General features: G+C 41.6%; 1 protein-coding gene across 3 annotated transcripts in view; it reads left to right on the top strand.

The window, feature by feature from the left end:
• Positions 1-26,862, top strand: part of PRKAR2A (protein kinase cAMP-dependent type II regulatory subunit alpha) — a 31,912-nt gene extending 5,050 nt beyond the window's left edge. Inside the window, exons 2-11 of one of the 3 annotated variants that reach the window (XM_040994423.1) lie at positions 6,477-6,512; positions 9,227-9,279; positions 12,314-12,397; positions 13,913-14,019; positions 15,104-15,257; positions 16,981-17,082; positions 17,238-17,312; positions 20,371-20,436; positions 22,479-22,620; positions 23,084-26,862. In XM_040994423.1, the coding sequence (XP_040850357.1) occupies positions 6,477-6,512; positions 9,227-9,279; positions 12,314-12,397; positions 13,913-14,019; positions 15,104-15,257; positions 16,981-17,082; positions 17,238-17,312; positions 20,371-20,436; positions 22,479-22,620; positions 23,084-23,217 (953 nt within the window). In that variant the 3' untranslated portion in view covers positions 23,218-26,862. The remainder of the gene's footprint in view (positions 1-6,476; positions 6,513-9,226; positions 9,280-12,313; positions 12,398-13,912; positions 14,020-15,103; positions 15,258-16,980; positions 17,083-17,237; positions 17,313-20,370; positions 20,437-22,478; positions 22,621-23,083) is intronic. The other 2 variants (XM_040994425.1, XM_040994424.1) reach the window with 2 other exon arrangements.

Raw genomic sequence — 26,862 nt, 5'->3', positions numbered from 1 at the left:
GTTAAAGTTTAGATCCAGATTGTGGAACTGGAATTCAAGCTGGTATTTAGCTATCGAGGGAATATAGGTCTGGAAAGGCCAAAATTCATGAGTCAAGCTCTTTTTCTTTTCTTGTTTCTTCTTTGCATATGGTTTCCCTTCTGTTTAGAATGCTGTCCTTTTCCTCTTGTTTTTCATCAGCCAGTTCAAAGTTTTCCTTTTATGCCCAGCAGCAACGCTGTAAGATTCTATTATTTTATAGATGAGGAAATTGAAACACAGGTTAAGTAACTCGTTCAAGGCCACACTGCTAGTAAGTGAAGTTAATACTGGGACTTGAGACCAAATAACATGGCTCTAACAACATACTCACAGCCACTTCCTTTTTATTGCTTTCTATGCAGTTGAATAAGTATTTACTGTATGAATAACGTGTTCAGAGTAGTCATGTCTACAGAAGGGACTTAAGAAGACAGGTTTTTTTCCCCTTTTAGGGCAATACTTCTGTGAGACAAAAGGCCAAACCCTAAATTGTTTCCTAATGTGTTCTTGTTTCTTTGTTTGGCATTGTCTTGGAATGAGCCCTCTTAATCTTTTGTCGAAGACTAATTCAGTTAGCTTCTTTCCTTTTCCTCCCGCTGAATGTTTATTCCCTTGATGACGCTATTATTGAACTAATATTTTTAAACTGTGTGGCCTTCATCCTCCCTGGATCGTTCTCATTTGGTTACCCAGGTCCTATGTCTCTTGATGATCCAAATTAAAGGGTGAGCTATTCTTCTGCCTCAGCTTGGTATATATATATTTTTCAAAATATTTTTATTTGAAAGACAGATTTTACACAGAGATAAAGAGACACAGAGAAAAGGGGGTCTTCTATCTGCTGATTCACTCCCCAAATGGCCACAATGGCCTGAGTTGGTGCAGGGTCCCAAGTTTGGAGCCATTCTATACTTCCCAGGCCACAAGCAGGGAATGGGTTGGAAGTGAAGCAGCCGAGACACAAACCAACACCCAAATAGGATGCTGGCACTGCAGGCAGAGATTTAACATGCTACACATGGTGCCAGTTACATTAATTTCTTTTTTTCCCCTGTAAATAAAATCCATACTAATGGATATGAAATGATACTTTATTATGATTTGAATTTGCTTTTCATTAATGATTAGTGATTTGAATGTCTCCTCCTGTGCTTATTTGTATATCTTGTTTGGAGATATTTTTACTCAGGTCCTCTGGCCATTTTTTAATGATTTTTTTTTTCAAAAGATTTTTTTCTTTATTTGAGGAGAATGAGAAAGGGAGTTCTTCTATTTGCTAATTCACTCATTCCCCAAACAGCTGCAGCATCTGGGGCTGGTTCAGACTGAAGCCAGGAGCTCAGAGCTCCAGCCAGGTATACTCCATGGGTGCAGGGGCCTAAGCACTGATGCCATCTTCCACTGCTTTCCAAAGCACATAATTAGAGAGCTGGGTTAGAAATGGGGTCTGCCAGACTCCAACTGGTATTCTTAGCAGATAATGGTGTTGCAGACCATAGCTCTACTTGATGCAACTCAGTACTGGCTCTAGTCCTTCTTTTCAATGTGAGCATTTGGGCTTGGCGTGATAGCCTAGTGGCCAAATAATCGCCTTGCATGCACTGGGATCCCATATGGTTGCTGGATGCACCCACATGGGAGACCCGGAAGAAGCTCCTGGCTTCACCCTGGCATCGTATCAGCTCAGCTCTGGCCATTACAGCTACTTGGGGAGTGAACCAGCAGGATGGGAGATCTTTCTGTCTGCCTCCTCTTTGTATTTCTGCCTTTCCAATCGAAAAACAAGTACACATTTCCACCCCCCAAAAAAAGAGTAAACAATAAATTTCCCTCTTAGCATGCTTCTGTTGGTATCTCCCATTGTGTTTTCATTTGTCAGGTATTTATACATAACAGTTAACAGTGTGAGGGATTGTTGTGATATCTTAAAATGCTGTTTCTAGTATTTTTTTTTAAAGATTTATGTTTTTTTTTTATTACAAAGTCAGATATACAGAGAGGAGGAGAGACAGAGAGGAAGATCTTCCGTCCGATGATTCACTCCCAAGTGACTGCAATGGCAGGTGCTGTGCCGATCTGAAGCCAGGAACCAGGAACCTCCTCCAGGTCTCCCACATGAGTGCAGGGTCCCAAAGCTTTGGGCCATCCTTGACTGCTTTCCCAGGCCACAATCAGGGAGCTGGATGGGAAGTGGAGCAGCCAGAATTAGAACCGGCTTCCATATGGGATGCCGGCGTGTTCAAGGCGAGGACTTTAGCTGCTAGGCCATGCCGCCAGGCCCTGTTTCTAGTATTTTTACATGTTTCTATATTGAGACTGCTTGCCTGGCATTAGAGATTACAGATTTTAGTTTTAGTGACTGCATTTTTCCCTCCTTATGTGTCCAGGTATTTCAGGTATTTTTTTTTTTTTTTAGGTTTCCTAGTTGTTTTTTCTTTTTTTTTTTTTTAATTATGCTTAGTCTGCTTTTTTGTAATCATGTTTTGATTTTGCTTTTTTTTTTTTTAAGATTTATTTATTTATTGGAAAGTCAGATATATAGAGAGGATGAGAGACAAAGGGGAAGATCTTCCGTCCGATGATTCACTCCCCAAGTGACTGCAATGGCTGATGCTATGCCAAACCAAAGCCAGGATTCAGGAACTTCTTCCGGGTATCCCACATGGGTGCAGAGTCCCAAGGCTTTGGGCTATCCTCAACTGCTTTCCCAGGCCACCAATAGGGAGCTGGATGGGAAGTGGAGCTGCTGGGATTAGAACCGGCACCCATATGGGATCCCAGCATGTTCAAGGTGAGAACTTTAGCTGCTAGGCCACGCTGCCGGGCCCTTGATTTTGCTTCTGATTCCTTCTTTTACATCTTTGTTTTAAACATACTGTTCTTGGGCTCAGCATGATAGTAGTGGCTAAAGTCCTTGCCTTGCAAGCACCGGAATCCCATATGGGCACCATTTCCAATTCTGGAGGCCCTGGTTCCCATCCAGCTCCCTGCTTGTGGCTTGGGAAGGCAGTTAAGGATGGCACAAAGCCTTGTGACCCTGCACCCACATGGGAGACCCTGAAGAGGCTCTGGGCTCCTGGCTTTCAATTAGAGCAGCTCCAGCTATTGCAGTCACTTGGGGAGTAAATCATCAGACGGAATTCCGATCTTTCTCTCCGTCTCTCCTCCTCTCTGAACATCTGACTTTCCTATAAAAGTAAAGTAAATCTTTAGGAAGATCACATACTGTTCTTATTTTATAATAGTTCTGTACTCTTGGTCTGTAACCCTTGTAATGTATTCTCTGCTAACACCATGCAAAACTGCTTCATTGTGTTTTATAATTCTAGGTTGTGAAATAATATTCATTGAGGTTTTAATTATGGGACTCTCATGAGGCCTGGGCTAAGAATTTCAGCTCTTGTATATTTTTCTGTGTGATGGCAAGCACATGTGTTTCAAATGGTCAAAGGAAAAACAGCTCATAGACTTTTCAAGCTAGAAGACAATTCTGTGAAATCAAGTTCACTAGTGACTCCCAAGTTCTAAGACAAGATGACACACACAAAGAACCCCACATCTGTTTATTGAACTGAATGGATTGTCTTGCTTCATTGGCAGGTAGATTAGTTTGATTGATTTGTTTCATTGAGGAAGTCATGAGGGACTGTTGCAGTTCCTTCTGTCAGTAATGACTGCCTATTCCAGTAGCATAACTTTGGTTCTATAATATGTCGAAAGATAGTTCTGTTCCTCTTATAATAAGTGCTTCTTTCTGGGCCTATTTTTGTTTCAGAGGCTTCTCATTAGTTTTCTGCTCTCTGAGCAACCTTCAATTATTTTCCTAATAATCCTGAAACATTTGTGCTTTGGATATTGGAAAAGCTTAGTTTTTAAATTACAAAGGTCACATTTAGCTTTGAAGGTCAAAAAAACTCAAGAAAATGATGTACTTTATATACTTTAGTGATGAAAATGAACAACCATCAGACATAAAATAAAAGAAAAAAAGGGAGGGGGAGGTGTTTGGGGAGCTGGTGTTGCGCCATGGCTAGTTAGGCTGCCACTTGAAACACCAGCATCCCATTTGAGCCCTGGTTCAAGTCCCAGCTGCTCCACTTCTAGTCCAGCTTCCCAGAGCTGAGCCCATTCAAAACTAGGAGCCAAGAGCTTCTTCTGGGTCTCCCGCAACAGTTCAGGGTCCCAAAACCTTGGGTCAGCCTCCACTGCTTTTCCAGGGCATAAGCATGAAACTGGATCAAAAATGGAGCAGCCAGGACCAGAACTGGTATCCAAATGGGATGCCATTGCATGCTGCAAGGTATAGGATTAGCCTGTTGAGCCACCACGCTTGCCCCTCTAGTTTCTTTTAAAGAAAGATTTTGGAGCTGGTGTTGTAGATTATTGGATTAAGCTGCTGTTTACAATAGACGCATCCCATATGGTAGTGCTAGTTTGGGTCTTGGCTACTCTGCTTCCAATCCAGCTTCCTGTTAGCGTGCCTAGGAAAACTGGGTTCCCGACATCTGTGTGGAGACTAGCCTGGAGTCCTAGGCTGCAGGGTCATCCTGGGCCAGACCAGGCTTATTGTTGCAAGTACATACATGGAAAAGATGTCCTTCACCACGACCCAAATACACTGATTGCCCATAAACATGAACACACTCTGCAGTTGAGTGCCATCTCAGTTGCTCAGTTGCCCTCAGCACTGAGGAAAGGTATATAAAGAGGTGGATTCACATCCCAGACACACTGGTATGTACTTCACTCATGTGCAAGACATTCTTTTCTGCAGAAATCTGCCAATGATCTAGCCTACCAGTTCTTTGTACATGGAATATCTGCATATTTCAAGTAACAGAAGCTGTACTTTTAGTCTAATTATAGTACTACAATATAAGTCATTCATTCTTAAGTGTGACAAGACTTTGGAGTTATAAAATTTTTCAAGTCAAAATCCAGACAGATTTGCATTCTAGCTTTAACATTTAAAACACTCTGAGCTCGTGCGAAGCGCGATAGCATAGTGACTAAAGTCCTCGTCTTGAATGCGCTGGGTTCCCATATGGGTGGTGGTTCTAATCCTGGCAATTCTGCTTCCCATCCAGTTCCCTGCTTGTGACCTGGGAAAGCAGCAGAGGATAGCCCAAAGCCTTGGAACTCTGCGCCAGTGTGGGAGACCTGGAGGAGGCTCCTGGCTCCTAGCTTTGGATGGCTCAGCTCCAGCCATTGGAGCCTTTCTGTCTATCTGCCTTTCCAATAAATATAAATATTTTTTAAAAATCTGAGTTCTGGGCCCAGCGCAATGGTGCAGTGGAAATATAGAAAGAGAAGTATCACTACAAATGGCTTACGGGACAGATTCAATAACCTTATGTATCTGGAGCCTGTGATTATAAAATCTTAAAGATACTTTCATGGAGGGCGGTTTGAAATTATATCTGAAAGATTGGAGTCAATTTTACATTTTTCAGAGTTGCTGGCTCACCCTGTATAGCCTATTCAATTTTCTTTTTAATTTTTTTTGTCACTTAAAATTTTTTTTAACTGTTCCTGTGTGGAAGTACTATGTCAAGCATTTTGTTTTATTTATTTTTTCTTTTTTAAAAAAGATTTATTCATTTTTATTGCAAAGTCAGAAATACAAAGAGAAGGAGACACAAAGAGAAAGATCTTCTGTCTGATGATTCATTCCCCAAGTACTGATCCGAAGCCGGGAGCCAGGAGCTCTTCCGAGTCTCCCATGTGGTTGCAGGGTCCCAAGGCTTTGGGCCAACCTCGGCTGCTTTCGCAAGTCACAAGCAGGGAGCTGGATGGGAAGTGGGGCTGCTGGGAATGGAACTAGTGCCCATATGGGATCCTGGCACATTCAAGGCAAGGACTAACTGCTAGGCCACCATGCCGGGCCCCCCAAGAGCTTCTTTTCTTTTCTTTTTTTTTTTTTTAAGATTTATTTATTTTCATTACGAAGTCAGATATACAGAGAGGAGAGACAGAGAGGAAGATCTTCCATCCAATGATTCACTCCCCATGTGGTCGCAACGGCTGGTACTGTGCCGTTCCGAAGCCGGGAACCTGGAACCTCCTTCAGGTCTCCCACGCAGGTGCAGGGTCCCAAATCATTGGGCCATCCTCGACTGCCTTTCCAGGCGACAAGCAGGGAGCTGGATGGGAAGTGGAGCTCCCGGAATTAGAATCGGTGCCCATATGGGATCCCAGCGCATTCAAGGAGAGGACTTTAGCCGCTAGGCCATGCCACCAGGTCCAAGAGCTTATTTCCAAAGAGATATCTATTTTGTCTTTACGATCGTATGGAACAACTGTGAGTGTTTATGGTTGATGTTGAAGAGTATGTACTGAGCACTTGATTTTTGAGGTACTTGATGCTATTGTCAAAGACATGTATAATAAAAAGGAGGGTGAAAATGGGTGTCTATGACATAATAATGACTAAATGCTGCTTCTTTGTTTTTCAGTTCCTGTGCCTAGCAGATACAACAGACGAGTATCAGGTATGGATTCTCTTTTAGAAGATACTGATATGTTATCTTATGATAAGAATATTGTAAATGAACCTGATCTAAATAAAAAGATAAAGTAACATCATTACAACATATTATGCTAAAAAATAAAATTACTTGTAGTCCTTCTAAGTTCTGTATATGTAAACAGGAGTTTGATTATATTTTATATTGTTTTAATTAGTGAATATCCTTGCATTGTGTCATTAGCATTTTGCCCTGTTTATAATAATAACTCTTAAAAATGTTTTTTATACTACTGCTTCTGGAATTCTGGATCATGCTGTCCTTAACTTCTCTTATGTACTTTTTTTTTTTGAGCCATCTGAATTATTTCCTCAGTTGCAGAAGTGAAAGTGGCATTCATGGGCCATCACAGAGGCTAAGTACAGATTAAGTCTCCATGGAGAAAGGCACCCTTCACAGGCCTTTTTATTCATCTTGGTTATATGGAATTAAAATTTGCTCATTTTATTTGAAAGGCAGAGAGGCAGAAATTAACAGAAGAGAACTAATTTCCCAAACACCTGCAGCAGTTAGGACTGGGCCAGGCTACAGCCATAAGCCTCTGAGAACCCATTCTGAGTCTCCCAGGTGAATGGCAAAGATCCAGGTACTTTAACTTTCTCCTAGGGTGTGCATTAATAGGAAGCTAGAGTTGAGAGCAAAGCTAGAACTTGAATACAGACACTCTGATATGATATGCAGGCATCCCAAGCAGTATTTTATCCATCTTGCTGAACACCGGCCCTTAATGCTACATAATTTGAACATAAAACAGTTCCTAAGATAATTGGGACTTGGGCAGACCAAGGCTGGGCAAGGCTACAAAATCCATTAGCCTGCGTGTGAGCTGGATTGGGGGAGAGCCACGCTGAGCTAAGTGACCATATGCAGTGGTGCATGCATGAGCCAGGCTAAGTGCAAGCTGGTTGGGCATTGCCATAGCATCAGCTAGCAGGTGCTGGGACTGGGGGCAAGTGATGTCAGGCTAGATCACAGAACCATCTGGAAAGTTCAAGATCAGGGGCTGGGAGTGGGCCTAATAGAGAAATTGTGGGCACCCCTTTGATGGGCTGCAGTTCCCACTGGTGAGCCATGCCAAACTGCCTCAGAACCCATCAGCACACTCAAGACCTGGAGGAGGGATCTTGTGAGCCTGGTAAGGGCGGTGTAGAGGGCGCCCCTGCTAGGCCACTGCTCCCACTGGAGAGCGTGAGAATTGAAATTACGAGCAGACTAGGCCAGATTGGGCTACCACACCTGTTGGACTGCATGTGAACTGGGTTAGGGTGAGAGCCAGGCTGGGCTAATAGACTGTACCACTGGTGTCTGCATAGGCCAGAGTAAGAGTAGGCTGGTTGGGCTTTGCCAAAGCATCAGCTGGCAAGTGCTCGGAGTGGAGACAAACCCTGTCAAGCTAGGCAGCAGAACCACCTGGAGAGTACAAGTTCTCTGACTGAGAGTGGACCCAGTAGGGAGACAGATATCTCTCTAATGGGCTGTGACTTCCACTGGTGAGCATGGGAACCAGGTTTGGGGGTGAGCCTGGTAGACAGGAAGTGGCACTCACCAGCATGAGGCAGGCTGGAGATAGGTCAGTTTGGTTGAGCTAGACTTTAGTGCCAATGACTTACTTGTACGAGAGCTGAATGGGATCTGGGACAGAGTAGAACAATCTGCTGCACATACTGGCAAGCAGAGCAACCAGGGCTGGGGGTAGGCCTAGTGGAGATTATTGGGGATTACTTAGACTAGGCTGCAGCTCATGCTGGTGTGGGTGAGGGCTGGTGTATGTGGTGAGCAGGGTTGGGCTGGGCTGCAACATCCATTGGCTTATGTAAGAGATGGGGCTAGAGACAGAACTGACCCAGCAGTTGCAACTACCATTATGTGCATAAGCTGCTATGGGTGACAGACAGAGCCAGACCTTGTGCTGGCAAGCACACACAAGAATCAGGTCTGAGATCACTTCAGATGAAATTTCTTTGAGGTCCCTGCAACTGAACTGCTGGATTCAGAGCTCCAACAATGGGGAGAATTGCAGGATCTGTGGTCTGAGTGTGGAGTGCATGTGTCAGAACTGGGCCTCCTTAGTGACATAGATGGCATACCCAAATGTACATGGAGGATATAGATATGTCAGTACATTGGGGCCTGCAGAAGACATCTGGTACCATGCCAGAGGAAGGAGGGTACAACAAGTTTGTCAGCTATCCCAGCCAAGTATTGACAGCAAATATCTTGGCGAATGGAGACGCTAAGGTGGATTGTGTTAGCCAAAGGAACTTGGAAGGATTTCCATCCTTGGATAGGCCACATCGATAGCATTTCAGAACTATTGAAACCATTTGAGCAGAACCCTCGAAACATCCTCCACATTGGGGACCTTGGGATGACATTAGGTGGCCATTCTCCATCCCTGGGTGCTGGGGCAGTTGGGAGACTGGGTGTGGCGGCTTCCCTTATCTCCTATCTTCCCTGGATACAGGAAGAAGAAAAAGAAAATTTGGAAATGATAGTCTCACTAGCTTTTCGCTAATCCTTGGCCTGTCCCACCATAACCAGCTATGTAAACATGATCAGAAATAAAATAAAAATAATAATTTCTCTAGGAAAAAAAAAGAATTGTGTTCACGTTCTGTTTTTGCTAAAGCCATGTGTTTGCTAAGTTCATCTTGGTTTTTTTTTCTCTTTCATTGTAGTCTGTGCTGAGGCCTATAACCCTGATGAAGAGGAAGAAGATACTGATCCCAGGGTAAGAATTAGAATGAAGATGGTAGGTAGAATTGTTACATTTCTCACTGACTCTCCTGCTCTGCAGTCTAATCCTACTGGTAATTACATAAAAATTATAATTGCAACAAGATGCTGTTTTTTTAAATCTAACAGATTGAAAGGAACCTGGTTTAAAGTATGGTCAAAAGGGATGCTTCACTGTAGCCATCAGAAGGCTAAAAACATAATTCCACTAGACTCAGCAGTTGCCCCAGAGAGAATTTCTTCCTAACAGATAGCCGCATCCTCCCCATGGACGTACAGGTGGAGATGCTCGTAGTGTTTGAATACCCAATGAAGGAAGCAGCTTGATTGCACCAAGTAGAGGGCATGAGAGACTCAGTTATGATGGCATATTTAAATTAAGTAAATCTGCAGCCATGGAAAGTCATCATGTGGGACTGAATTTAATGGCATGAAATGCATTTTCATCTGAGGTACATTTTATGGAGCACTTTATAAAATTAAAAATTTAAGGTATTTATATGTTTATTTTTATATTACAAAAAATTTTATTTGAAAGGATATGCGCTACATGTTAGCAATGGTTGTGGAAGAACTGTAGTTGATTAGGGGGTGCTTTTGTTTGAAAATAATATGTTTTTAAAACTTTTCAGCAATTAACAAGTTAATTTTTATATGAAAGATAATATAAATTGAAATTAAGATTTCCGTTACACTGTAATCTGTTGCATATACCTTAAAATGAGTAGTCTAAAAAAATTTCCAATAATTCTAATAATTATTTGCTGCCATTTGTGCTTATAACTAATGCAGGCATTTAAATATTTCTTTATTCTGGATATTTAATGATTCCTGATGACTTTTAAAACTTAGAACAGCCTTTTCCTGAATTAATATCATAAATTTAAACTACTTAACAATTTTGGCTTATGTTATTTCTGATCAAATGGTATGCCTTTTCTGAGGGAAGATATACTTCAGAAGGATCTTGATAAGTCTGAATTACAGCATCAGCATTGAACAATCGTATTGTTTGTTTAATAAGCACCTATAACACTACTTAGAGTAGACATAAGTTTTGAGGTAGTCTTTTTTTTTTTTAAAGATTTATTTATTTTTATTACAAAGTCAGATATACAGAGAGGAGAAGAGACAGAGAAGATTTCTGTCCGATGATTCACTCCCCCAGTGAGCTCAACGGCCTGTGCTATGCCGATCTGGAGCCAGAGCCAGGAACTTCTTCCAGGTCTCCCACGCGGGTGCAGGGTCCCAAGGCTTTGGGCTATCCGTGACAGCTTTCTCAGGCCACAATCAGGGAGCTGGATGGGAAGTGGAGCTACCGGGATTAGAACCGGTGCCCATGTGGGATCCCGGCGCATTCAAGGTGAGGAGTTTAGCCACCAGACCACTGCGCCAGGCCCAAGATAGTGTTTGAAACAGTATGTATTAACTTATTTAATCCTTACAAAAACTGTAACTTTAATATGCTACTGTTACTGCTCCTAATAATAGTGTTATTGATATTTGAAGTGTGGCTTTTTATACTTATTGCTTTCTTTTTTTTAATTTAAAAAAAAAATTTTTTTTCCATATTATTTCCTTCATGTTTAAAGTGGGGTATTAAGGGAGAAGGCCCACCCAATTTCCCACCTTCCCCAGGTCCCGGATGTAGGGTATGCTCCGAGGTTCTTGCTCAAGTGGTTTTGATATTTCAACAGTTATGAATTGCTGCCAGTCTTGCCACTCCAAGCATGATGAGGTCTTTGAAGAATCCACTGGTTGACATAGTCCATCATAGAGTCTCTGTTTGCCCCGTATTTCACTGCCAAGATATAGCTGAGACGGTTGGTTGACCTGTTCTGTCTTCTCTTTTCTTGGTTAGAGTTCTGAGTCTAGCATTTTGATTGGGGAGATCTCCAAAGAAACTTTGTCTGAGGTGTTCTCAAACCAGATTCTTGAATGTGTTAGCAAGAGCAGGGCCCGGCAGAGTCCATCACCCCGATCAGCTGGTAGTTGCAATTGCTGGGTTGGTTCTATTTTCACTCCCGACTACTTATTGCTTTCTTAACATCTATTTCCACTGAGGTGTCAGCAGATAACTCATACTTAACATAAACTCCTGATTATTTCTATTTAAATAAATATTGTTTCTGCCTAATGTTTCCCAGCTTAATTCATAACAATTCCATCATTCTGTTTGTTTGGGCCTAGAACTAAGGGTTCTCCTTCAACTCCGCTCATATTTTCATACCCACCTCCAATTTTTCAGTAAATCCTTTTAGTTCTGTCTTCAAAACATCCAGCATTTTGCTGCTTCTCACTACCTCCAAGGCTACCACCCTGCTTCAGACCACCACAGCTGGCACTGTGACACCTGCTGTTTATGTAGTTTCTGTTCTTTCCTGCAGTCTGATATTCACTTAGCAGTCAGTGTGATCCTTTAAACATCTTTTAGATCTTTATCTCATAGTCTTCAAGCTTCAAGTTGCTCCCTTTCGTTCTGCTACCTTCGAGTTATTTTTCACACATACATCATGCATGCCTCCAGCATACGCCTCATTTTCCCTTGCTGTTCCCTGACTGGGGAACTTTTGGCACAGAGATATCCACATAACTCATTTTCTCAAGTTGTATTCACTTGCTTGGAATGAGACCCTACCTGGCCATTCATATATACACTTTCCCTTACTTCTATATCAGCCTCGTCAGCTCTGTTTCTTAGCCTTATGACGAATGTATTTTATGTGTTTACTGACTTCGATGGTACATTTTTTTTCCCTGCGTGTTCCCAGAGTAAGGATAATGACTAGAACTAAATAGGTGGGCAGTATTTGTGAATGAGTATGTTTCAAGCCCTCTGCTGTGTAGATGAGGGCTCTCGGCCCCCAGGGAACAGCTGCCAGTGTAAGCCTCTGGATTTGGTGCCCTGCACTTCAGGATACTGGTTGGCATTTATACAGAAATAAAATCATAGAGAAAGAATTATGCTAGTGTTTTAAAGTATGTGATTTTTAAATGTAATTAATTCCCTGGTTTGTTTGGATTGATAGGTGATTCATCCTAAAACTGATGAACAGAGATGCAGACTTCAAGAATCTTGCAAGGATATTCTCCTTTTCAAAAATCTTGATCAGGTAATGTTGATCTCAAATTTCTTGTTGTTGTTGTTGTAATGGTCTTTTAGCTTTTCCTATTTGTCATTTAAATAATTTTAATGTCTTTACCACAACTATATGAGATATAAGACTTTATTTTAAAAGATTTATTTATTTGTTTGAAAAGCAGAGTTTCAAAGAGAGTTTTCACTCTGCAAATGATTGAAATGGTCAGGGCTGGACCTAGCTGAAGCCAGGAGTCTGGGACTTCATCTAGGTCTCCTACAGGGTGACAGGGTCTCTGAAACATGGGCCATTCTCTCTTGCTTTCCCAGACACATAAGCACAGAGCTGGATCAGAAGTGAGACAGCTGGGACTTGAACTGGCATTCATATGGGATAGTGACAATGCAGACAGTGGCTTTTTTTTTTTTTTTAAGATTTATTTTTATTGGAAAGTCAGATATACAGAGAGGAGGAGAGACAGAGAAGAAAATCTTCCGTCCGATGATTCACTCCCCAGGCGGCCGCAACAGCCGGTGCTGTGCCAATCTGAAGCCAGGATCCAGGAACCTCCTCCAGGTCTCCCACGTGGGTGCAGGGTCCCAATGCTCTGGGCTGTCCTCGACTGCTTTCTCAGGTCACAAGCAGAGAGCTGGATGGGAAGTGGAGCTGTGGGGATTAGAACCGGTGACTATATGGAATTCTGGTATGTTCAAGGCGAGGACAGGACCCGGCGGCGTGGCCTAGCAGCTGTAGTCCTCACCTTGAATGCATTGGGATCGCTTATGCAGCACTGATCATTTCGGTCACTTGGGGAGTGAATTATCAGACAGAAAATCTTCTTCTCTGTCTCTCCTTCTCTCTGTATATCTGACTTTGTAATAAAAATAAATAAATCTTTTTAAAAAAAAAGTGACACATAGAGATCTGTGTTTACTGATTTACTCCTCAAATGAATCAACCAGGTCTGGATCAATGTGAAACCAAAAGCCAGCAAGTACATACTGGTTTCCCATAAAGGTAGTACGAGCCCAAGCGCTTGTGCAGTCTGCTTCTTCTTTGCCAGGCATGCAGCAGGAAGCTGGCTTGAAGTGGAGTAGCTGAGACTCGCTGACACTCCGTGATATGGGATGCTGGCATCACATGAGGCCACTTAACCCATTCTGCCACAGTGCAGGCCCCTGTTACAGTCTCTTCAGATATAATGTAATGATCCTGGAATACAACACTGATAGGAAGGTGGGTTTACACATGACATATCAAGGTGGATAATAGTTATGTAGGTATGGCTGTGAGGATGGGGACCCTAACTTTGATAACTTTTACATATGTTGTCAAAAGTTTTTCAGAACAGTATCACCTTGCTAAATTGGCAGTTGTTCCAAGGTACTGAGGTACATGGATATACAGAGCTGAATAGTCCCTGGAAAGCATTTTAGACAGTACTTAAGTTTCTGCTTAAATGTGGGGAAGAGTCTGGTGTCGGAATTTTAGATATGAGTATGGTCATTGCTGTTTTCAGAAAGTACGAAAGCTGCCTTTTCTCTGCAGGAACAGCTTTCTCAAGTTCTTGATGCCATGTTTGAAAGGATAGTCCAAGTTGATGAACATGTCATTGACCAAGGAGATGATGGGGACAACTTTTATGTCATCGAAAGGTAGGAAATGAAAGTTTTGAACTATGAGGTCCTTCTTTAGTGAATTCATGATTGAGAGCAGACACTTTGCTCTCTGTTATGTTCAACCCTGGGAGGGTGAGGGCCAGGCGAACAAGCCCACCAGGTCCCTGTGGAAGTACACAGCTGTTTCTCTGTCTGCTGCCAGCCTCAGTCCTGAGTATATCCTATACGTGTGAGATGGGTGGGGACAATAATTACAGGAAGTCTCCTTTATGGTTTAGGAGAGGGATATAGAGGATGCATTGTTAACATGATATCTGCCAGCGTTCAAGTGATGCCGTTACCTCACTAGCTGTCGGGCACTATATTATCATCAATTTTGAATTCTAGCCTGATCTTACACACATGCATCCTGCCCGGACCTCCATTCCTCTGCCTCTTCTGTCTCTGTTCTAAAGATAAGCCTCATTAGTGCAAATAACATACTTGAGTTTGTCCTGCTCATCTTACTGAATCTTAATTGTATCTGATGCCAGTGTTTGTAGGTAGAGGAGTGACCTGTTGAACCACAACACTGCCCTAAACATGTTTTCTTTTTGTAACGAGAATGTTCAGCAAACTGAGACTAGGAGGAACTTCCCCAAATTTTTCTAAAGATAATTATACAAAGCCTACAGCTAACCTCATTTTTAATGAGGAAAGATTGAATTTCCTCCTTTAAGAGTGAAAATAAGAAAAAAGTCTGATTTTATCACTTCTAGGCAGTAATAGACTGGAGGACCCAGCCAGCATGGCAAAGCAAACAAAAGAAGGAAGGGAAGAGATGACAGATGGGGCGGGAAGTAGGGAAGACGGACTGAAGATACAGATTAGTAGGAGCCAAGTGAAGCTGTCTTGATTCATCAGTGATATGGTCCTCTGTGTAAACAACCCAAAGAATGCTACAAAAACTTCTAGAACCAGTGGGTTTTTATCAAGGACACAAGATATATAGACAAATGTGAAACTGCTACATTTCTGTAGTCTAGCACAATTCTGTTGGAAATCTCCTGTAACATTTTATAAGAACCTGATAATCATTAAATTTGTTGTCAAGCGTAATTACTGACATTGTTTCTTCTAGGGGCACCTATGACATTTTGGTAACAAGAGATAATCAGACACGCTCTGTTGGTCAGTATGACAATCGAGGGAGTTTTGGAGAACTGGCTCTGATGTATAACACCCCAAGAGCTGCTACCATTGTCGCTACTTCTGAAGGCTCCCTTTGGGGACTGGTGAGTGAGAGAAATGATTCTCCTTATAGGACACAATATTAATTTCCCTTATTTCTAAATTTTTTTGACCTTGATCTGTTAATATGGCATTTTCTAGCCATTTATTTGAGAGATATTGTGAAAAGTCTTATACAAATGTGTTTTTTCCATGCTATAGAATGATTTGTCAGTAAACTAAGTTGCACAGGAAAGACTTCTTTTTGTTGTTGTTTTTAAAGATTTACTTAGTTTTATTGGGAAGTCAGATTTACACAGAGGAGAGACAGAGAGAAAGATCTTCCAGACGCTGATTCATTCCCCATGTGGCCGCAGTGGCCAGAGTTGAGCTAATCCAAAGCCGGGAGCCAGGAGTTTCCTCTGCACTCCCACATGGATGCAGGATCACAAGGCTTTGGACTGTGCTTGACTGCTTTCCCAGGCCACAAGAGAGAGCTGCATGGAAAGTGGAATAGCTGGCATATGACCTGGTGCAGAGACAAGGCAAGGTCTTTAGCCACTAGGCTACCACACTGGGTCCAGGGAAGGCTTATTATTTTTTTTTTAAGATTTATTTTATGCTGCGCTGATCCGAAGCCAGGAGCCAGGAACCTTCTCCATGTCTCCCACACGAGTGTAAGGTTCCAAGGCTTTGGGCCATCCATGACTCCTGGCTTCAGCTCAGCCCTGTGGCAGCCATTGTGGGCATTTAGGAACTGAACCAGTGGATGAAATATGCTGTCTGTCCTCAGTAGGAAAACAAATTAAAGAAGGACTTACTATAAGAATAGCAAAGGGAATAGGCAAAGACATTTAGAGAGCAAGGCAAAGCACTGCAGATAATGAATGGGTCAGCCTACCAAAAAGATGTGGCAACTGTAGACACACACACTCTGAATAACACTTTCCAAAATGCAAAACAAACAGACATCTGCAGTTACAGAGGATGCAGATTCAGACTTCAACAACCATCTGTTAACAGTTGCTAGAACTACCAGACAGAAAATTTGCAAAGATACAGAAGAACTTAGCACCATGAACCAAGAGAATCTAATTGGATTTTCCAGTACACTGCACACAACAATAAAATACATGTTCTTTTCAATTCCCTGGAACATTTACCAAAATAGATCATATCATGCAATGTGAATTAAAATAACACATTATCTAGCCATAATGGCTGTTGGATCTTTTTTGTCTTCTCATTAATGTATATCCTACCCTTTCTTCACAATCCAAATTTATATTTCTACCTCAAAATCACCTTCAAAAATTACTCCTGCCTATCATGGTTTCCCTCCCATCTCAAAATTCTTGTGACACTTGCCTGCTATAGTTTCACCTACCATGTTTCATATGCTGCCTTGACTATTCCTGTATATTTTGTATTGTATGGTAAGCTCCTTCTTGCACAGGAATTATAGGATATGTTTCTTGCTTTTTGGGAAGGCTGTCTTTGAAACAATGGCTGAGCTCACAAGTGTTGGGAATTCTTTGTTTTGCGTTCTGTATGTGGCCCACAGGTGGCACCAGTTGAACACTAGAAGCAGCGTGTGGGGCATCTGCCTGGTTCTGGCTATAGATCTTTTTCTTCCAGTGACTACTCTAAAATTGAGGTATCATTAAGCACCCAGTTGGCACAGTAACTTGTGTAATTCTCTAGTAGTTGCTGTGGCCCAGTCAGATAAACCATGGACATTGTTTTACGTAACCATTTACTAGAATTTTTGTATTTTTTTCTTTATAGGACCGGGTGACTTTTAGAAGAATCATAGTGAAAAATAATGCAAAGAAGAGGAAGATGTTTGAATCATTTATCGAATCTGTGCCCCTCCTTAAGTCACTAGAGGTAAAATCAGTTTGAATAAAAGTCCATTTACAAGGGCAGAGCTATTTGTTGCTAAGCTTTCAAATCATACTATTCTAGCTCATTTTTGTACTGTATAGCTAGAGCAACTTTCAGTTAGGATCTTCTCCTTATAATCTTTTTTTCCATTGTTTCAGGTATCAGAACGAATGAAGATTGTTGATGTCATTGGGGAGAAAGTCTATAAGGATGGAGAGCGCATAATTACTCAGGTAAGCAGAGGCCCTGCCTGCTGCTTGCCCTCAAGTTATCCCCTGAAGATGTTGCGTCTCTTTGGTTTCCTAGATGTCTGTGAGTTCCCAACAGCGGGAGCTCCTGTTGGAGGTGCTAGGTCATCTCTTCCTGCAGAGTTCCTGCGAAGCCCACGATGGTCCATCTCATTGACCGATGCAGATCCCTTGCTTCCATTTGTTTTTTTGTTTGGTTTGTTTGGTTTTGTTTGGCTTCTTGTATTTATTATTTTTGGCTATCTTTTGACCCTATTAAAACCCAAAAATGATTCGAGAGTTGTATTCTACCTCTTTATATTTTTTTCTAATTTGTTTTGAAACAGAGAAAAAGGTAAGGGAAGCTCTTCCATCCACTGGTTTATTTCCCAGGTAGCCACAATGACCAGGCTGCAACCAGGAGCTGCTAGCATCCTCCAGGTCTTCCACATGGGTGGCAGGGACCCAAACATTTAGGCCATTTCTCAGACTGTTAGCATAGAGCTGGATAAGAGCAGCTTGGACTTGAGCCAGCTCCCAGATGGGATTCTGGCATCTCAAGTAGCATCCCAGGGATGTTAGCAGGGAGCTCAAATGGAAGTGGAGTATCTGGTATTCAAACTGGTGCACATGGGATGCCAGCGCTGCAGGTAAAGGCTAAATATATGCCATGACACTGGCCTCAGAAACTTTTTTTTAATAGATTTATTTTTTTTTATTGCAAAGTCAGATATACAGAGAGGAGGAAAAACAGAGAAAGTTCTTTCATCTGATGATTCACTCCCCAAGTGACCAAAACTGCTAGTACTGCGCCAATCTGAAACTGGGAGCCAGGAGCTCTTCCATGTCTCCCACATGGGTGCAGGGTCCCAAGGCTTTGGGCCATCCTCGACTGCTTTCCCAGGTCACAAGCAGGGAGCTGGATGGGAAGCAGGGCCGCCAGGATTAGAATTAGCGTTCATATGGGATCTGGTCGTGTTCAAGGCGAGGACTTTAGCCTCTAGGCCACCATGTCAGGCTCCCAGAAACTGTTTTATGTTGTTTGTTTTTGGACAACTTTGTTGCAAGATGTATGTATTTAGAATTTGTTTATTTGGAAAGTAGGATGACAGGGTGAGACAGAGAAAAAAGATTATCCATTTACTATTTTATTCCCTAAATGGCCATAAAAGCCAAGTCTGGGATAGGCCAAAGGCAGGAGCTGAAACTCCATTTGGATCTCCCACATGGGCTGCAGCAGCCCATCTTTTACTGCTTTCCTAAGTGTTTTAGCAAGAAGCTAGATCGGAAGCAAAGTTGCCATGACTCAAATTCGTGCTGCAGTGTGGGATGCCAACATTGCAATAGACAGCTTACTGTGCCATAATGCTGGCTCCATGCAGTTTACAATAAAATTATCAAATTTAAGTGTACCATTGGAAGAGCCTTGAAATCATTCTCACAATCATGTATATAACATTTCTGATACCCAACCAGTTCCCTCACTTACATTTGCACTTAGTACCTTCCCCCAACATCCTTTAATCCTTGGAACTACTAATCTGCTTTCTTCCATTGGAAATTCCTTTTCTGTAACTCCATATGAACAAAATATAATGCAGATCACAGTAGTTATAGGTAGCCTTCTGTATCTTGTTTCTTTGACAAATGTTTTTGAGATGTATCTCTGTTGTGTATAACAGGAGACTATTCCTTTTTGTTTGTTTCTTTTGCTAGATGATACAACATTTTGTGGGTGTACCATGATTTGTCTTCTCATTCACCTGTGGAATGATTTTTTTCTTCAGTTTTAAGCAAACATGAATTAAGCTACATTAATATATGCATGTATGTCAATATGTGGACATGTTTTTATTACTCTTGGGTACATATCTAGGAGTGGAATACTGAGTCCTATGGTAAATATTACAAATTTAGCTTCACAACAAGTGACTAAATTACTTTCAAAATGCTTGTACCATTTTGCATTCTCACTTGCAGTCTATGAGAATCCAGGAAAATCTGTATTAATTTTTTCTGGCATTAGTTTTTTATTTTAACTCAGAGTATTAAGTCATGGTGGATGTGAAGTAGTTATCACTGTGACTTCATGTCTAGTGAACCAGAACCCCTGGATCAACCAAGTGATATAAAATCAAAGCAAGGGTACCCAGTGTGATGACCTAGCAGCTGAAGTCCTCACCTTGGACACACCAGGATCCCATAGCGGTGCCAGTTGTAATCCGGCAGCTCCACTTCCCATCCAGCTCCCTGCTTGTGGCCTGGGAAAGCTGTCACGGACAGCCCAAAGCCTTGGGACCCTGCACCCATGTAGGAGACCCTGCACCTGTGTGGGAGACCTCCCAGTTTTGGATTGGCGCAGCACTGGCTGTTGTGTTCACCTGAGGAGTGTATCATCAGACGGAAGATCTTTGTCTCTCCTCCTCTCTCTCCTTCTCTTTCTTCTTCCTTTCCTTTTCCCCTACCTCTCCCAATCTGTCTGTCTCTAACTACATTTCAAGTAAATAATTATTTAGAAAAAATAATAGTGAAGGCCAGTGTTGTGACACATCAGGCTAATCCTCCACCTGCAGTGCCGATATCCTATTTGGTTCACAGTTTGAGTCCCAGCTGCTCCACTTCTCATTCAGTTCCTTGCCTGTGGCCTGGTAAAGCAGTGGAGGATGGCTCAAGTCCTTGTGACCCTGCAACTCTTTGGGAAACCTGGAAAGCTCCTGGCTCCTGATTCAGATCAGCTCAGTTCCAGCTGCTGAAGCCACTTGGAAGAGGGAACCAGCAGAAGGAAGGTCTCTCTCTGTCTCTCCTGTCTCTGTAATATCTACCTTTCAAATTATAATAAATTAAAAAATATATATGCTGTGTGTAATTGGCATCCTGGGAATGTTGGTGGAGATAAATATAAATGTTCTATTTTAAGAGGTGAAAGATAATGTCAGTTACAGTTGGGTCAGCATTCCCAACGACCAGGTTCCTCTCATTTTTTTTGTGAATTTGTTAGCCATTGATTTCTGTGTATATCAGAAAAATAAATACACATGAGAGCTGTTTCCTCTCTTTTTTTCAGGGTGAAAAGGCTGATAGCTTTTACATCATCGAGTCTGGCGAAGTGAGGATCTTGATTAAAAGCAAGGTGAGTTGATACATGATCCAGTGAGGATCACACACACAAAGTCATCGTTTCCTTTAAAGCATATGAAGTGAATTATTGTGCCTCACTAGCATCATTATTTGACATACATGACTGGCAAAGATCTCATATTTAAACCCATCTATGGATGGTGATTGAATGCATTTCTTCTGTCTTTGCTTTTGTTATATAATCATTGATGTGCAAAAATTTGAGATACAAAGCATATTAGAAAACCTATAATAGAAAATCAGGTAAATATGAATGGTCAATGTAAAGTTAGTTTCTTTTTCAGAGTGTTGCCATGGTAGAACTCTAGGGCAGTTACTGTTACAACCATTTGATCAATGAGAAGTCCAGGAAACAATTGACTTGCAAATGGGTGAAGTGAAACTTGCCTATAAATCCATTATCACCACATTTTCCTGTTTTTTTGTTTTTGTCTATAAGACAATTATATTTAACCATATATAACACAAACTCAACCTATGGTAAAACTTCTTGCAAAGTGGTATTTAGTAAAAAAATACTATTATCTATAACTGTAAGGTAACTTGATTCTTAATTAACAATGTTTTCTTACTAGTTTCTTACTGTGTTGTTTCGTTTGTGGTTTTCTGGACTAGTGAGATGTATATACATTTCTTGATGTTCACAGCATAGTGCTAGGTTTGTAGGACAGCGGCAGCATGAATTGTGGAGCTAATGTATGTGTGTGTGTGACAAGAGACTGAGCAGGCATGAATGTGTGTGCATTCCCCGAGAATGCCCCCAGAAGCTGAAAAGACAACACTGCCTCAGATGTAACAGCTCAACTTCTGAGCTAACTGGTCAGGTCAGGTCAAGTCAGGTCAGCTCAAAAGTATGGAGGCAAGGAAGAAGGAAGGGTTAAACCATGTAGGCTAATTTACCAATTTTGTTTACTTTTTTTTTTAATGAAAAAATTTTTTTAAGATTTTTTTTTTTTATTGGAAAGTCAGATATACAGAGAGGAGGAGAGACAGAAAGATTTTCCATCCGATGATTCACTCCCCAAGTGGTTGCAACAGCCAGAACTCAGATAATCAGAAGCCAGGAGCCAGGAGCTTCTTCGGGGTCTCCCACGGGGGTGCAGGGTCCCAAGGCTTTGGGCTGTCCTCAACTGCTTTCCCAGGCCACAAGCAGGGAGCTGGATGGGAAGCAGGGCTGCCGGGATTAGAACCGGCACCCATATGGGATCCCAGTGCGTGTAATGCGAAGACTTTAGCCAATAGGCCATGCCACCGGGCCCTTGTTTACTTTTAAAAAGAAAAAACAATCTTTCTGCTTATAAAATAAAGTGGTTCTTAGAGGGTGAAATTAATACTAATAAATTACAGGTAATTTTTTAAACTTAACCTATTTTTTAGCTTGACAAATTTGCTGCAAGTAGACATCAAATACAATGTAGTATATTTTTAAAAGTTTCATTACTTTTTTAATCATTTTTAAATTGAGAGGATTCCTACAGATAGTACTTACAAGGAAATTTTGTCATTACAAAGTATTGTCTAAGAAACATAGGGTCTCAGTAGTATATTTTAATACATAATTTACTTATTACTCAAGGGAAACATTGTCATTATTTAGAAAGAATTAGCAAAAGACCTTGTCTTTTCCACTGTGTCTCAGAAGTCAGTGTCTCCCAAAAGGAGAATATGCAAGAATACTTCAAAGAGTTCATAAAAAATGGAATTGAAAGGTAAGTTCATTTTCATGTAAAAAAGTTTTGAAATCCGTGGATAATTTTTTCATAAAATTCATTTTCTATGAACTTTTTGAAAGCCCATCATAGGATGATCCTCAGAAAATGGTCCTTACTTGAAAAATGGTAGGACATGGGTAGAGCCCCTGGTAAAAGCTAACTCCTGCAATTAAGCCAGACCACTAGAGTAGTCCATGGAGGTTTACATGATACGGCAAGTTTCTGCCCATTGCGTTCCTCAGTGGTTGCATTGAGTGTGCTGAGAAAGGAATGTGAGTAAGTGCAACTGGAGTTAGTCTGTCCTGTTCTCTGCCTACTGTAGACTAAATCAAGCAAGGATGGTGGGAACCAGGAAGTTGAGATTGCCCGCTGCCACAAGGGGCAGTACTTTGGAGAGCTGGCACTGGTCACCAACAAACCGAGAGCTGCTTCAGCGTATGCAGTTGGAGATGTCAAATGCTTAGGTAAGAAAAAGCCTTCAAATATTAATAACTTCTTTCTGCCATTCAGTGTATTTTTCTGTCAGTAAGCCTTGGCTTATTCCACCAGCTCTCTGGCACTTTTAATCCTGGAGAGTTTGTGGGCAAGCCAGATATGGGTGAATATATTCTTTTAGGGAACATTTCTGAGCATTACCTACAACCTGTGTGTAAGACAAGTGTATAGGTTTCAGGCCCTGGGAGAAGAGTAGTAATGGAGGGCAGGTTTGTAGGGCTGTGGGAGTACAATTGATACTTGGCTCTACAGAGTCTCAGAGATGACACTGTTCTGCTGTGTATGCATAGAAATAGCCCCTTTGCCATGTGACAAGTATCCCAAAGTATGATCCCTGTGGGGACATGTGGAAAGAAATTTGCATGAGGAAAATGACTTGAATTGTTAGTGTAGATAATTCATGCTCTCCCTCACCTCTTTTTAACAATGCAGTTATGGATGTGCAAGCATTTGAGAGGCTTCTAGGGCCCTGCATGGACATCATGAAGAGGAACATCTCACACTATGAGGAACAGCTGGTGAAGATATTTGGCTCCAGCATGGATCTAATCGACCCTGGGCAATAGATGTGCCACATGCTAGAGCCTTCTCAATGTGACACCAAAACCTTCCGGTCAGCCACAGAACACACACGGAAAACAGACATGACAGAACGGTTCCTGCTGTTACCACCTCCGCTGCCATTGCTGTGGCTATGGGCATTTAGAAAACTTGAAAAGTCAGTACTGAAGGATGGACAGAGGTTTGACCCACACCTCCATTTTGCTTCTGAAAGCCCATTGTTAGACCACTTTTAATGATTCCTCCAGCCCAGTTTTCTCATCTTTGGTTCAAAATGGCATGTCTCTCCAACAAGTTAAGTGCCTGATACAAAGTCCAAAGCATAAACAGTCTCCTTCCTCTCTTGCTGCTATTACTGCTGTAGGAAGTTATCACAACGTCTGCAGAGACCTGTTGTGTCTTTCTCAAGGGAGGAAATGCTGTAGCCTTCAATCTTTTCATTCGTCCTTTGAGAAAGTTGACCTTTGTTCACAGTTCCACCTTGGAAGTTTTGTGATGGAAGATGGCAGATGGGATAGAGGTTTGTGTTCCAGGCACACTGCACTGTCTGCTGACAGCTGCTCACAGGCTCAGCTGTCTCTAAACCCAGAAGGACAGCTTCCCAAAGCAGACGGATAGGTCCATGGGACCCATGTTGGAGCAGAAAAGTTTGGGTTCAGCATATTTTACAGGTAATAAAGAGTGAGGAAGGGTTTCTGGGTTAGGAGTTGTTTTCTAATGTGTTTTGTAGGTTTTTGTTTTGATTTGTTGTTTAACCTCTGTGCAGTTTGCATGAGTGATTTGCTGTCCATTTATAAAGAGCCAGGATCTAGAGGTGCCGTCACTTTGTCCAACCCAAATACTTTCCTGGGCAACTCCTGCCGTTTCGTGTTTCTAGTTGCTCCACCTGCTAACAGCAGTGTGTTGCAAGAGGCTGTGCTACACTGAGCCCTTTCCTTCTGCTCCAGGGTTACGGTATAGCTTCAGGAGCCTTCAGTTTGTAAATTTTTAAAGATCTTATTCAAATTAAAGAAAATTTTTCTCTATGGAATTCTCCTTAGACATACCCATTCTATGTGGTGTTTGTCAGTTGACCTAGACGTTCAACCTAAAGATGAATTCTGTAACTTTCAAAAATTGGCATCATTTGTAATTTCATAGAATTCAAGTTTTTTCTGATTAAGATGTTTAGATAGTTGGGATCCTAATTGTTAATCCCAGTAAAAGGTAACTTAGCCTATATCTAAGACCTTTTTAACCTTTTAATTATAACAGGTAGCATTTCTGATGGGTTGTGCTAATTAGTTGGTATGTTTCAGAGTGAATTTTTTTTCTTCTGAATCATTTGGAATCCTAGGAGCAGTATAAAATTTACATACAGCTATATTTAAATATAGCTAAATTTGTGTTAAATCAAGAGGCCCTTTCTAATATGATTTTCTGTTTCTTTTTAACTTGCATCACTCAATAAATCCCTGAGAAATTACATGCTGGAGCTTGGGTCATTCCTGTGTGGGTAATGATGGAGCCCAGTGAGCTGCCATTGTCTGTATACTGGGCTTTCAGCTTTTGCCAAGGATTCTGTGGCCAAGAGATTTCCAGAATGGATAGTCCACCACACCTTGGTAATTCTTCATTTTTTTTCCCTTGTACTCCACCCATGAAATGAAAGCAGAAAGACTCTTTAGAATGCCATAAGTAGCCTACATTGCAACTCTCAGAATCGTGAAAGATTGTAAAACTCCAAAACAGGCAGCTAGCACTGGGAAAGCCTGTGTGGTGATCCCACATTTTCCTAAGGTTCTTCTTTTCTATAGTGTTGCTTTGTTATCTGACAGATTCAGATTGCAAGTCTTCTACTCTGACAAGAACCACAGGTTTCTTACAGAGCATCAGGTGCATTGGACTTCAGGAGTGATGTCAAGGTTCAGTCCCAGACCCTATGAGCTGTTTGAACACTGAGCAGATGTTCCCTCCCCAGACCCTGATACCAGCATTAATTAGGGTTGGCATTAATTTGATGCCAGATGAATGGCATGCAAGCTGTACTGTAGGCTTCTAGGTGTGGGCCCTCTCATTGCCTGTTTTTACACATCCCAGTCTAGTCTTTCCCTTTGCAGGACCCTCCTTGATGCCCCCAATAGTGGTGATTTTTTCAGAGCAGCGTTTGTCAGGTTTAAGTCCTGCTCTAACTACTGATTAACATCTAGATCATCAGTCCAGACCTTTGGGTTCAAGACTGAGGAATAAAGACTTTAAAGGGACAAGTATGAGTAAAATAGGACAGCCATTACCACAGCACCAGAATCTGATAGTGTTCAGTTATCTTTGAGAATTAGGAATTAAAAGGGGCAGGCCAATTTCAGCGTAGGGCTGTGGTGTCCACATTGTACCAGGGAATCCTTGCACTGATAGTTGAGCCTCATAAGAAGGAACATATATTGGGAAGAAATGCCTCTAAGATCAACTGTTTTCATGTTCTCCTCCGTGGCTTAGGCCCTCAGGCCTCCTTTTCTGGCTTTGTTGATTTTTGGATGGCAAAGAAAATTCTTAAAAAGCCTGGAGGTCCAGTCTGCAGTGTTCTCCTTCCTTTTGGCCCCCAACTCATCCCATCCACTCTTGACTGACTTCTCAGAAGGTGTGGTTTCCATTTCTTGTCCTGGTAGTATCTGCATTTGTAATTGCTGTAGATGATCTCAGAGACTAGGATTGAGCCTTTCTCGGAGCAGCTTAATGAGCAGATTCAGCAGCAAAGTGGCAAGGACAGGCGATGCTCCTACTCGGATTTCCCAGGCTCTCTGCTCACAGCAGTGTGGTCAGTAAAAGGTGCTACTGGCACCCAGCAGCACCCTGGGCATGCAGCATTTCATGTTGTGTCACAGTATGCCAACCGTCCCCGCAGTGAGAAAAAGAAAATGCACAGTGAAGAAAAAAAAAGACCCATGAATGTCATCTTTTTATTTGTTTGTTTGTTTTTTCAGTTGGCTGAAGTTGGAATTTTTGTTCCTGACATGCACTTGTAAACCAATCTTGCCAAGATATAGGTTGTTCTGGTTTTTCACTACGGTTACCTCTTGTTCCTCCTGTCCTGACTGCTGACATTCTTCAATGATTCTAATGTCTGTTTTATGGGGAGCAGCCTTCTCATGGGTTTCCTTTTACACACTGCAGGGCTATCTTTATACTTTAAACAAACAAACAAACAAAAAAAGGACAAAAATTGTCACTAACCTCATGGGGGATTTGCAGAAAATCATTTAGCCCAATTGGAGCAAAGGGTAGATTTCTCATTGTTTTTTTTAAAGCTCATTGTAATTGTAATAAAAGGAATCAGAGTCACCATTATTGTGCTACCTCAGTGGTAAAAAAAAATGTTTTAAGGTCTTCTTTGGGACCTGAGTTTCACGCGTAGTGTTTAAAATGTGTTTCAGTTGGAATTATTTGTTAAATCATTGGGGTGAGTCTTATTTTAACCTGTTTTACACTTGTATTTTAATCTCAGAAGAACAAGTGATTAGAAAGTGATCAATTCTTGCTCTGTAGTATTAACTTACTATTAAAAGTCATTAAGAGTTAAAATCATTGTCGTAAACAAGGCTGGGTTTTTTAAAAGGAAACCGCAGGGCTCAGCTTCACTTTCAGTTAATAAAGGCTGACAAATCTTGTCTGAA

This window comes from Ochotona curzoniae, unplaced genomic scaffold (assembly GCF_017591425.1).
Source record: "Ochotona curzoniae isolate NIBS_2020 unplaced genomic scaffold, NIBS_Ocur_1.0 contig_908, whole genome shotgun sequence".
NCBI classification, from domain to species: Eukaryota; Metazoa; Chordata; class Mammalia; order Lagomorpha; family Ochotonidae; genus Ochotona; species Ochotona curzoniae.
Note: the sequence above shows the minus strand (reverse complement) of the source record. Positions and strands in the feature narration are given on the sequence as shown.